Raw genomic sequence first — 13,496 nt, forward strand, 5'->3', positions numbered from 1 at the left:
GGTGCCTACTATTGTTATTGCGCATTCCTTCTGCGCATCTCGAGATACTCGGATTTCCTATGGACGATGCTTATAGGCCACTTTGGAAAATACCATAATAATCTTTGCATGTCCCCCCAAATTTTGCATAAGCATTGTTTCCAGTTTCTCTTGGGACTTACAATGGTCCCAAAAGAAAACAAAAACAATGCTTATGCAAAATTTGGGGGGGGGGGGGGGGACAAAAAAATAGTATTATGGTATTTTCCGAAGTGGCCTATTAATACAGGGATATTTTTGTGCGGTGCAAACCTATGCGGAAATAGCAGAACTTAGCAAGTGCTCTTGCTATCCAAAAAGAAAGTTGGGGGTAACCATGAATTTTTCAGAGATAATTAAGCTTGAATTTGGAAAAGACTGCCACACATTGCTTTGTATTTAAAGCTTTTTACAAATATTGTTGATTATTTATCTTCGAAATGCGTGGTTACCCTCGATTTTCTTTTTGGATTTCCGTAACACTTGTTAAGATCTGATTTTCCAGCATATTCAGTAAATTGCGCAAAAATATCTTTGAATTAGTAGGCACCGTCCTTAATAGAGAGCCTACGCTAGGACGACGACGACTACTACAATATTGCCACAAAGCAATTGGTTTAATAAACAAAAACAATGGCTCTGCAAGCCCAGCACGTGCATTTTACATTTTGATACATTTCTTAGCCGCTCTCGTCTTGACAACGACGTGAAATGACCAAATTTGAGGTTCCTTCTATAATTTTAATAATTTTAAAAGCATTCCAAGAAAAAGAAGAGAAAAGAAACAAATCAAACACCAGCCCAGCTCACCCAGCTAAAAAACCTCATATTTGACCGGATCCCGATTGGACGCAGCTCTGTTGTTCGGCTTATGGTCATATTGTTTGGGTCTCTTATTTCCGGAAGCAATCCCTAGGGTCGATTAAGTAGCTGCTTGCCGGCCACATAATAGAAGACACGTCGCGTTCCAACTTCAGAATCAAGGTGGGACTCTTTTAGTCAAGTTGGGAAATGCACGAAATGCATTTCTTTTGATACAAGAGACCCAAGCGCAGATAAAAGGACAATCACTTAAGAAACGCAAATGAATGATAGGATGCGAATGCGTGATTACTTCTGTTTTCAATGTGGACACCCCAGAAATTCAGCATAATGCAAGGTTAGGCGTACTCAAGAAAAAGGAAAATGTCTATTCTTTATCGGAGCCAAGGGCAATAAGATTGTTGACACAAGTACGTTATTTAATGATGCAACGAACTCTGACCAACTTAGTTAGGAACCAGCAAGCAGTCAACTACAGCAATCAGATGGTGGTAGGTGCCAAACGTAGCACGTCTCCCATGTGTTTGGGCACAAAACATCCTTAAAGCAATCAAAAAACTAATTTTTACATTTCACTTGAAGCTATTCGTCCCAGCTGCATCGGCAACCGCTTGAAATTTGAAGTGTTAAGGATCATATATTTAATTCCCAGTCCTTCACAGTTTGCTTTCAGGTGCGCGGGCGTACTTTTCAAGAGGGTAAATGTTGATCTTGTTTGGTTGCTTGTTACCAGCTTCAACAAATCTGATGTTTTCCATTAGAATGTCTTCAACCTCATCTGTTTCATTGTTAGCTTTGCGACACTAAAATGTAATGATAATGAGACCTTTATTGGCACCCTCTGCCTACTTTAAGCTTTAATCACATTGTTTAAATGTTGGCTAAGCATTGGCTAAGCATGGGTTTTAGAACTTGGTTCTTTCTTTAAACTGCTAACAAGTTCTCGATACTAGTGGGATTTAATTACACAGAAACGCGCTGTAAATGGGATATGCTATTGCGAATACTTTTGCACGACTTGGGTAATAACATCACTCCCATAGTGTTTACTGGGCTCAGGCAACACTCGTCACGGTAGTTGTCAAGGTTTAGCTCTAACCGGTCCAATTCCGCAATATGTAGCTTACTATAAATGAATGAACAAAAAAGTGAAACACTGAATGGATGGAAGGATGTATGGATGACTGATTATAAAACCTGATTGATGGCAGGATCTCGATACGTTCTATAAAGAAATAGTAAACGCCTAAATATAAGCAATGAAAATAAACGACTTCTTGATGACATCCTAATGATGTACGGGAGCTTTCTTTATTTTTTCCTGGTTTTTATATGAGTCCTACATTCAATAACATTTTCCTAATAGGAATACGCTGAAACATCGGTCACAAACATCAGACATAAATGGATCCTTTGAAATTGTTTTTTACCGCTGTTTGCGTACTTTTTCCTGGTAAAGCTGAGACGGCCAAAGAAAAAGATAATTTTCCTAATAACTACAGTACTTTTAAACGTAAACGGGGATCCATACTAAGATCGACAGCTTAATAAACAAAATTGCCAGAACTAAATAGCCGTTAACGTTTTATCAAAACGAGGCGGAAGGGATTCCACCAAATGTGAAAAAAAAAAACAAAAAACAATTAACTGATGAGGTTATTGCAAAAGCTTTCGTGATCGTTTTGCTGAAATGTTATTCGTGTGGTGAGTAAATTACTGAAATGACAGTTTCTGCACAATCTATTTCAAACAATCTTCAATACCTCAACCCCGTCCAAACCAGTTCTTCCATCGAGAAGTCTCTGTATCCTGCTTGGCTATTGGTTTAAGTACCCGCTCTCCTTGGGACAAAACAACTCCCACCCTCACGCAAGCGTTATTGTGGTCACGTGATTCTCGTGAGTCGCGACTCAGACGCCGTTTAATGGCACGCTACAAAGAAAATGAATTTCATGACATCAGAAAATGTACAGACAACTCGCAGATAATTAAATCGACGCGTTACTTTCCACTTCGGGCTTGAAAAGTCTTGGCATTCACTATAATGTTCGTTAAATTAGACAGTATGTTTTGAAAAATAGCGCAGGAAAAATGCATACGGATCTTGTCTCCTGCGAGCTGTAAGTTTCTCATTGTCGGTTTTCATGAAATTCATTTTCCAGGGTTTCAGTGGATACCTCATTTTGTTCCTGAGGGATAGTTTTTGTATTCCAGAATGTTTTTTTTTTTCATTACAAGCAGGAAAACAAATTTCTTTAAAACCATTCACAACACTTTAAAAACGACACTTCTTTATGAGCATTTATGGCGATGTAGTTCCATTAAACATTTACTTTGCAGTAAGGCAGGGGAAGATGTATTTGACCAATTCGGTTTCACGAATCTGAGCCGCGAAATTTCGTTGCTACATATACCTGCACAATTCGCCTTTACGCGCTTTGAGCTGACTACGTAAGTTCTGATTGGTTTGCCTGAATTTCTGTTTCTGTTGTGATTGGCTAAAGCTTTAACACTTTATTTTCGATTTATGTGGCTCATCTCTTCGCCGATTCTGAACTTCGAACTCAGAAACGCACGAGAACGCTAAGAAAGCCTGCAAGGAAAAAGTTACGAGATGGAAGAGGTAGTTACCTGACTATTGGTCATTAAATCAACCAGCTTCTTGCAGCGTCTTTCGATGACAAGAAGAACAATTGAGATGATAACACCGCCCAGCAAGATGATGAACACACCGGCCAAGTTGTTGACATCAAGACTCTGTGTGTTGCCTGTTTTAGACTGCGAAGGCTTGGGACACTGGCTCCTGTCATCCCACCAACTGCGTCGGTTTTTTTCGATGAAGTTTTTCTCACGAAGCTAAGAATAAATAAATAAATATTGAATGTGTAAAATCTTAACTTTTATAAAAGGGAGTCATGTTTCTTGCAGTTACTCAGACAATAGCAGTTCTCATGAATTGCAAACAAAGCCCTTTTCTCGTCTAATAAACACGTTTCACAATCATTCACAGACTGGAGTCCACTAACTTGCATGCAAGGGAGATTAAAGGCCCTTAATCCCATTTGTTTCTATTTGTTTTAAAAAATAATGCATAATTTGTTTAAGATCAAAAAAAGAATTAAATAAACCTATCGAATCCTCGCGAATCTGTGAAGGTTTGAAGTTGTGATATTCTACTTGAGAAAGGAGGTCTGAAACGTAATGCGATCAACTGGACTTCATCTGAAGTTTCTGGTCCTAAAATGACATCAACCAATACAGATTTGAACAGTTCCATCGAGTACCAGGACTCTGGTATTTGCTCTCTCCCGGAGTACGACATTTTAGCTTGATTTGACCGTATAGCAAATGGGTGCGGCCAATGTCCCTTTCATAATTAGCTTCACTTTTATCCGACGTAAATCCTAAGGATCTTCGATTTGGGCGTGGGTGGCTTTTTACCACCTCTTATTCAACGTGGGGTCATGAACTAACTGTTCAGTGACCTTACGGAGGAAGAAACCACACCCGATCTTGCGCTGAGGAATACGTCTTGCTGATTTGACCAATCATAACGCATTGTATCTGAGAGATTCCTTACCTTTAAAATGGCGACAGTGATTCTGTTGGTATATGGTGAATTCCTCTGTAGTCCAATTCCATAGCTCTTCGTCTGTATTAGATTTTTCAGCAGTTTCGTGTTGCAAGGCTTCTGCTGGTTATAATACTCGAGGTAAGGATACTCCGTTATATAAGCATATTTTTCCGTCCTTGCCTTATCCACTCCTGCTTTGGTATTCAGAACAAAGGTCTTATATTCTCTCATATGCGAAAACATTTTTCTGTAAAGAGAATCTTCCGAGGTCTCAAAGAATTTCATCACAGATCCATCCTTCATGACTCCATATTTTAAGTCGTTTTGATTCGCAAGAGCTTCTAAGGAATTGATTGTATCTGCAGTGCGCTTTACTGTAGAGAAACAAATCAATGGGAGAGAAACTCTTTACAATGCAACAGGTTTTATAATGGTTTGGCCTTGACATTTTAAGACCTTTTAAATAAATCTAAGTCTAAGTAAATGGCAGTTAACTGTTAATGTTCATATATATCTTGTCCTTTTTGGAATTGTCTTTAGCTACCTCCTATCTCCAAGCATTTACTCATGTAACCCCCTTAAGCCAGAATGCCAGACTTCGAGTCCTATTTTTTGCGTAGGCCGATCGAGGCCAAGTCAGAAGAAAATGAAGTTGTCTGTCTTTTACAAGCCGAAATGGTGTGGACCCCGGTTATTCAAGCGATACCTTTCGAAAATTAGGCTGTATTTGCATGTAAATACATTTTAAGAGCGAGCGTTCTCTTCCCTCTCCCACATCTCACGAGGCCATTTCTTGTGTGCCAGATTTATCTCGTCACCTTTGAAGCCCTGAATAAGAAACAGCTGCTTCTAGTCTCGTTTACACAGTTCACTTAACTGTTAATGTTCATATATATCTTGTCCTTTGAAGCCCTGAATAAGAAACAGTTGCTTCTAGTCTCGTTTACACAGTTCACTTAACTGTTAATGTTCATATATATCTTGTCCTTGTTGGAATTAAGATCTGCAACGTTCAGAAAAAGTGAAGCCGGGAAGAAATCAAATTGAAGACGTATTTTCCTTGGACTACTCTTTCAGACTTTTGGAAATGATTCTCAAGTCGGGCACACGTCCTGAAAGCTTTCATTCTTATGATTGCGATTGCAATTCGTGATGTTGTAAGCTACAAAGAATTTGTATTTACCGCAGATCATTTCTTTTTTACCAAAAACCATGAATTAGTTGAGGTAACGAAAACTTCAACTTACTAGTAAAGAAAGCAGCAAGATTCGCTGTGTAGGTTGAGATTAAAATCAAAATAAAAAACCAGAAAGTAGAAGCTAACAGGCGTCCGGAAGGTGCCAGTGGAGTGTTGTCAGGTCCTTGCTGTAGAACGGAAGCTGTAGCAAACCACAAGCTGTTTAACACGTTGAACTCGTTTCCTGGTTCGTCATCTGACTCGCGGGCTCGAGCACGGTATCCAAAGGGAGTTAAAAAGTCCATAACACACATCATGACAGTGATAAATAATACCTAAAATTAGACAAAACTTGAAAGTAATGAACTTTTTCTTGACCATTGAGACTGGATCATCTTACGCTACTGTGTAAGTAATCAGTGAAGCCTGAAAAGATTGCAAATTGCTCAGCAGCATGCGGTTCTTACTTTACCGTAAGTAAATGTTTTTCATTCGAATTTCGCTTCGCTTCAGTAAGGTTGCTCAAATCATTTTATTAATGATTGTATAACAATGCAAATACTTAATCGCCTTTGCACGTTAAAGACGGGCAATGCTATGATACCACAAAAAGCATTTGCACTTTCACGTTCAGTGCTACTTCAGTTGAATTTTCCAGACCAAGGTTGCAGTGAGTCAGCCACCAGTCTTTTCCAACTCGGCAAAAAGTTCTACCTTTGCCTTTTAATGACTCCGAAGGTGTATTAAACATCTGGGTCATTTGTGAAAAGTGATTGACTTCCATTTGGCACTAAGTCTTTCAGCGGTGGCGGAGATTATAACTTATCGATGAATTTATTTATCCTACTTACTAAATTTATTGAATCGCACTCACCACTCCAATCGTTGACAGCCACACACCCCGAGTGAAAGGTTGAAGAAAAGCAAAGTTATTTATCGGAGGCTCTCCTGGTTTCTGCATTATGAGGCTCAGGCTGAAGTCCATAAAGGGCTTACTAAAGTCAATACTCTCTTCCCGCTCAGCGGTTATTGTTATCGGAGCAAGCGCCATATCCCTCTCCTAGGGAAAACATTTACACTTACTGTTACGCATATTTGGGGATATAATGAACCTCTTTACACCCTTAAACAATTCCTGTTTATAATATTATTGGCATCAATAAGTTACCTGTTTCGTTAGTTCATCTATCATGTTTTGGTATCCTGAATCACTCCTCAGATAGATATCATACTCAAAGTGTGCTTCCTTAGCCAGAGCCTTTATTAAATCGATTAGAAAGCCTTGAAGAACTCCATCTTTCACCTTTCCAGCTACATCCTCTCGTTTTAGTGACTTGTTCTTAATTTCCACGAAAGGTGGCTCCTGTGACAGTGAAGAGTAATTTTGCTAGTTTGCTAATCTGTCAACGCAGTATCTAAGGGAAATTTCACTGATAACAAAGAGGAAATCCGGAAAAAAAGTAACAGTTTCAATTAATGCTTTGGTGACTTTCTTCTTACCAGAACTGTGGTTATTGATAACTTTGGAAGACTCCTTTCTATGCCAGAGCCAGGATTACCTGGATTGTGGCATTTGACGAACTCGGCAAAATCACCGAGCCAGTGAGGTTCCTTGCTGCTCTTGGACGAGACAGAGTTGTCGTTATCTCCGGGCTTTGGTTTCCACGAGCCTACCTAATAAACAAGTCAGAAGAGCCATTTCGTTTGCTCCATTTCTGGAGTGTGAACCAATAGGGGCGAGCGAATCACGTCATAAAATTCAAAATGGCAGTATACCCACGGGAAGTAGGAAAGGATTTTTTTTTCAAACGATGAATACGGTTTGCCTTTTTACACGGGAGACGACTGGTAGTCCCCGTCTTGAATGGAAATAAGACGTTGTGGCCCAAACGGTAATACGTTACGCGCTTGTTCTCGTCACCAAAGGTTAATCTCTTTTGGCCGGGGCTACTATTGGCAATGGTGACCCGCTAAAAATACTCCATTTTGTTTTCTTTATATCTTTTCCGACTTTACTCCTTAAGTTTGTCGAACTCGTTTCTGCAATTTCGATGGCAACACCTTTTTACAATTGTTAGCATCCCACTTGAACGTTCTCTTAGTAAGTCTAGTTCAGTCCCAACAAATTACGATTACGCAAGCATGGAAGAAACTTTGCCAAAAGGTCTTTCCTCTTGAGGTGCCTTAAGATGTTTTTTGAGTTTTGAGTTTCACCTCAAGAGGCTTATTACCTTTTGCAGTGAAGCTTATTGGAAGCAAAGTTTCATTGAACAACACAACGCCATGCTTGTGTGTAAGAACTCTGTATTTTTACTTGCTCACCTTATCGTAATATATGCGCATAAATGAATGATTAACGACTTTACACACCTGTGCTACATCTCCCTCGAGGATATTCATAATATCCATTCCATCTTCAACCAGTCTTTCGCCAGTCCGCAAATCAAATTCCACTTCACCTGTTAAGCCTTTGAACCGCACCTTGCATCAAAACAGATTGAGGGTAAAAGAGCGGAGTTTAATTAATTCATCATGTCAGTAAGATATACACGGTAAATAGCAACTACAACGTTTCTTTATACTTGTAAAAAGACATTTACAGAAAATTGATCTCTTGAATGATAAAATTTTTGAAAAGGAAGTGGTACCTGATTGAAAAAAAAAACACAAGCAACAATTGTGATAGCTATCGTAATTTGTAAAACAAAAAATTGTCTCGTGATTTGTAAGACACTTCTTGATAAACCTATCCAGAAACTTGTGATGAGAAAGCTGTGGTAATTTGTAAAAATCTGTAATTTGTAATTTACCTGGATGGACACGTAATCACTGCTTGAGAAGGTTGACATTTCCGACTTATCACGAAAAAAAGAAATGTTTTATTTATCGTAAGAGGAATTAAGAATTTAGAATTTCCTTTGACCAGGTAAATGGATCACATCAGTGGTGTTACGACCTGGCATCGGTTTAGGCATTCACATTGTGTGTAATGATATGTACAATAGAGAGCATCAATTTGGTTCCAGGCCATTCATCTACTGAAATCATCGGATTGCAACAAGGTTTCTCGCAATCACGGTTAATACAAATGGCAGCGTACCTTCTTTATTTCTTTCAGCATTCGTTTTCCGAGTTCGTTTTCTTCCCTTTTCATACTTCGCAAAGGACAGCTCTTATTGACTCGATAAGATCGCAAAATTCTCTCACCATCTGTGCTCGTAAGAAAATTCTCCGTCGCATTACCCGTGACTATGGCAGCATCGCGTACCGCGGCATACATTGCCTGTCGACAAAAAAGGGTACTGTCAAGCCATTTTCTTCTTTATCGTGTTGTCGCGTTCCGATGAGCTCGTATCACGTCATGCAGTTGCAGATGTTTAGTGAAACGTCCGTCTCTAGGGACATCACGAAAAAAACTTTTACTGTATTAAACTTAGCCTACGTGTAACCGTACTCTCCCTTCTTTCGGGGGAGGGTAGCCAGAAAAGGGAGGGTACGGCTACACGTAGGTTATATTAAACTTACCAGTGAGAATTCCTTTGCTCCTCTCTGGACAGCTATCTTTGTATTAAGTTCGTAATCCTTTGCGGCATTCTTATTTCCAACGTGGAGGCTTAATCCTACCATTCCCAGAATTGCCGGATTTGTCTTGTTACGGCCAGCGACTTCCTAAGGAATTCAACAAACAAATCTCTCAGCGTGTTCTACGAATTGACAGTTTGCCTCGTCAATAAGACGATATTTGATGACGTCATTTCCGTTTACATATTTGACGCACGAGTTTGCTCAAATGAGAGGCGTCGTGCTTTTTAGAAATCGACTTGACAAATTAAAAAAAAACTTGTTAAACTTAGTTGAATCCCCAATTTTAAGCTTTGTAGCTTTTATAACGTACCAGTTATTAGCCATCAAAAACTGATGAAGTCTGCCAGGTGGCGCAGACGCTAATCATCCCATACATTCTTTGTAAAATTTTGAATTTTCAAAGCATCATAGCTCAGAGTTTTATGTGGTATATCGGATTCAAATTTTCAAAGATAGGTCATCTATATGCTATGCACTTCCAACATTTATTATTTTATTCTCGGCTGACTGGTTAGAAAACAATAGCCTTGTGCTAATATTTCCTGCATTTCCTTTGTAAGTAGCTGATGGAGTCCATGCATCAGCACCAGTGAGCAATGTTCTCTCGATATACACTAGTTTATTATTATCAGAAATGAATATAAACACGACACAGAGAATCCTACAATACCACATTTCAAGCCTTGCTTTCATTTTGAAAAAGTAACCTCAAATGGTACATTTTCCATTACAAGAAGATAAGCTTTAAACAGTGTCTGTACGCATAAGTACAGACAAAGCCAGCGTTTTCTTTAAAAGTTCAATTCTCCTTAACTTATTAAGGACGTTCTACTTTATGGTTCTAATCTTAAAGTTTAATCTAAAGCTCTGAAGAAGAGAGAAAATTTAAGAGGATGTTTTACCAAATCGGAAGCAATCCATTTTAACTCTTTGTCGTTGATCCCCACAAACAGCGCCTGTGAAAAGTTTTAAAACAGCATTTGCAACCTCTGAACTGTTTGAAAAGCCAAATGAATACACATGAAAGGAACATTGGTTGTGAAAGCTTTCTTAAGGGCCTACTGACGTATTTTTTGGGGTGCGTTGCTAAGGATGTAATAGTTTACTAATTCGAGAGAATTTGACATTATTTTGGTCAGTTTCCGACTTTTGTAAACCAATGACCCTAAATATGACGTCATCATGCACGTCCATGTTCACGTGACCAATAAAAGAAAACTCTAAATTTGTCTCCGTGCTACACAATTTGGGTGTTTTATCAGTGGTTTCATAATTTGTATTCGTTTTTGCATCCAGCCAAGCATGGTTTTCTTTTTATTTTGAAAAATGTTCTTTTTAGAGAAATAAACGATACTGAAATACCCATAAAATTTTCAAAAAAGATGATTTGAAAAAATCAATGCTTACCTACATTCTGTATCTGGAGGTGAAAGGTGCCATATGAAAAAAAATTAATTCAATTTAAAGACCGCCGGAAATTTAGGTTTTTTCTTAAACCGGAAGTCAGTACGCATGCGCAGTTGACCTGAGAACGAGCGTGAGGAAGGGCGTGGAAAAACCTTCGATGCAAACAACATTTCGTGCGGTGATTTTTGCTTGTGAATGGGTTTTCTCGTCAGCTCACTATATGATGACGTCAGTCACCGGAAGTAATATCTCACTTCCCTAGCAACGCGCGAAAAATCCGTCAGTGGGCCCTTAAACGACCTTAATCGGTTGGGTGATATGTACACAAGATGAAAGGGAAGATGAATTAAAATTAAGTAATCCGACCAGGGGTCGGTTGTTCGAAAGTCGATAAACTTACGTAATCTAGGATTAGCGTAAACTTTTGTTTCACGATTTCAACATTTTGGTAAAAGCTTCACACTTTTCCTAACGTAAAGGGCACGGAATTCCTGATTTTATGGTCTGCCCAATTCTCTCCCGTAAAAAAAGTAGCCCGCCTGGATGTGACGTCTAAAAAGGCTTAAAGTATATGAGGCCACCTGTACGGCAACAGCCATACGTTTTGGCTACTTTATCGGATGCTGGAACATGTTGATTAGATGAGGAAAGGCCAGGAAAATGAGCAACTTGTACAGCTGCAGAAGAATCCTGAAAAAAAGTCAGTTGCAATTGCTGTTTGTCCGTTTCATAAGTTGCTCATGTTACTGTGACGATCTGTTTCACATCAATCATCTCTAGAACCAAAAACTTCTTTCAGTATCGGAAGCATTTCTTACGATTTCCATTGGCTACATCAAAACTCTAAGGTCACTATCAATTAAATCTTGTTTGATGATCCATTTTTCAACCTACCTCATTCATGATGGTAATCAAGTCCGTTTGATCGCAAAAGAGAACGACTTGCTTAATATGGGATTTCAGTAACGTGGTCAGAGACTCTCTAAGCTTCTTTCTGTTGTGCAACAGCAGTTCCGGCATCATCTCGGCTTTGTACCGAGGCCATTTACGAGCCTCAGCGAAGAAGATGGATGCTTGTCTTGACTTGCGCGCTGAAGTTGAATGCAAGCAATTATGCAAAACAAACAGCTTCAAAATTGATGACATTGAATACAATAGACCTTTTCGGCTTGTACATTTTGTTTTCCCAATACAGATCATGTGATAACACTCAGGAGGCTTGGTCCTTTGCTTTGTTCATTAAAAAGAGTGCATGCAGGCATATTCATGCTTGCATGCCCTCATTTTAATGAACAAAACAAAAGACCAAACCTCCTGAGTATTATCACATGATCGGTAGTGGGAAAACAGAATGTACAAGCCGAAAAGGTCTATTGATAAAAAGTTTGGATTATAGACGAACTACCACCTTTGAACCCCATTTATTCTCCTTAGGGATCTCTAATCTCTAGAGAATCAAGTAAGCCTTATTGGGTGAGAATTCCTTCAAGATTTTGTTTTCGTGTTTCATCCCGAGTATTACGAATAGAAATATATTGCATTTGGCACCATCATGGCGTCGATTAAGCACCGGCTAGCTAAAAAGTGCCTAAGTACAAGGTGCAAAATGAATCTATGTCTGCCTCGATATAACGGAATACGAACTGGGTTAAGCGAATTCCCTCCGATGTGAACGAACGCCTCTCGCTAAGTAAGCAAAGACAAAACAAAACGTAAAAATCCTAAAATCTCACCATCATAGACAACAGCAATTTGTCTAAAGGAATAAAAATCCATGACGTCCTTCAACGCCTTACATATCACTCTATACGATGGCCTCACTGACATGACATAGTTGTGCGGAGTGTCGTCATCAAGGGCGTCAACCTTGATCAGAGGAACTTGCAGCAAAGAACTAAGAGCATAGGCGGTTTCTTTTTTACACGCCAGATCAATAATGGATAGAGCGTGAGACAAGATAGATGCTACCTCTGATGGAAAGAAAAAAACAAGTCTCCTTTTTAGGAGAAGCGCCACACCATTTTACTGTTATGCTCCAGTAGTCAATAAAAACATCGTTAGTTAAATTGGAACTGATCAAACATTTTACTGCCACAAAATTATGTTACTGTACTGAAAATATTCCTTCCTGTCAGTAGCTAAGGATGAAGGCAAAGAGAAGGCGAAGTCGCACACGGGCCATTGCCCCCCCCCCCCCCCCCCTCCCCCCGACAGGATGCTAGTCAAAGTTACTTGTCTAAGGATTGATAAGGGTAAAAAATGTGGGCCTAGAGCCATTGATCCAGGAGACGGGAGTCCGGTGCCTCCAAGGAGGATTAAGAAGCTAGTCAAACCCCCCATTTGAGTCTTACAATTATTATCGCTGTTATGAGCGCTACTTTTAAATACCAGCAACGAAACTAAAACCTAAAAAATTCAACACATTTTTTTGATTACTCACCTCTTGAAAGGAGATCCCTTCTATCAACTTTCAGGGGTTTTAGTTCTAGCTTATAATCTTTCGCCTTAAGTCGGTCATGCGGTAATTCATTTCTGAAGACGTTGTTGAGTATGTTCAGTAGGCCCTCAGATTCTTTATTATACAAAACTCCTGGGGACAAAAATGGAAGTAAGCCTTTATCCGCTATTTTTATACTTGTTTTCTTACTTGTATATTCTTTCATGGTCCTATCTGTAGTAATAAATCAGTCATCAGATTTTAGCCTTTCTGTTATGACTGAGAGAATTAATAGTTCAATAATAACTGTAAGAATGACTTGCATTCAACGGTAACGTCATCCGATCTGATTTTTTTGCAATGGGCCAAGTCTCACTCAGGGAGTAAGGAGTTTAAGCAAAGACGACGGCTACGGGAACGAAAACGTCAATCCAAAATACAGCGTAACGCTATAGCGCGTATTTTGCGATCATTCC

At 39.2% G+C, this 13,496-nt stretch overlaps 1 protein-coding gene across 2 annotated transcripts in view; it reads right to left on the minus strand.

The window, feature by feature from the left end:
• Window positions 1-1,241: 1,241 nt before the first annotated feature.
• The window catches only part of LOC138044615 (glutamate receptor 2-like), a 20,937-nt gene continuing 8,682 nt past the window's right edge, over window positions 1,242-13,496 (minus strand). Inside the window, exons 2-16 of one of the 2 annotated variants that reach the window (XM_068891086.1) lie at window positions 13,024-13,173; window positions 12,317-12,553; window positions 11,478-11,674; window positions 10,079-10,132; window positions 9,117-9,260; window positions 8,692-8,874; window positions 7,962-8,072; window positions 7,092-7,265; window positions 6,760-6,954; window positions 6,466-6,651; window positions 5,662-5,926; window positions 4,421-4,788; window positions 3,472-3,696; window positions 2,604-2,772; window positions 1,242-1,643 (exon numbers count right to left, since the gene is read on the minus strand). In XM_068891086.1, coding sequence (XP_068747187.1) covers window positions 2,605-2,772; window positions 3,472-3,696; window positions 4,421-4,788; window positions 5,662-5,926; window positions 6,466-6,651; window positions 6,760-6,954; window positions 7,092-7,265; window positions 7,962-8,072; window positions 8,692-8,874; window positions 9,117-9,260; window positions 10,079-10,132; window positions 11,478-11,674; window positions 12,317-12,553; window positions 13,024-13,173 — 2,657 coding nt within the window. In that variant the 3' untranslated portion in view covers window positions 1,242-1,643; window position 2,604. The remainder of the gene's footprint in view (window positions 1,644-2,603; window positions 2,773-3,471; window positions 3,697-4,420; window positions 4,789-5,661; window positions 5,927-6,465; window positions 6,652-6,759; window positions 6,955-7,091; window positions 7,266-7,961; window positions 8,073-8,691; window positions 8,875-9,116; window positions 9,261-10,078; window positions 10,133-11,477; window positions 11,675-12,316; window positions 12,554-13,023; window positions 13,174-13,496) is intronic. The other variant, XM_068891087.1, reaches the window with a different exon arrangement.

This window comes from Montipora capricornis, chromosome 4 (genome assembly GCF_036669925.1).
Source record: "Montipora capricornis isolate CH-2021 chromosome 4, ASM3666992v2, whole genome shotgun sequence".
NCBI lineage: Eukaryota > Metazoa > Cnidaria > Anthozoa > Scleractinia > Acroporidae > Montipora > Montipora capricornis.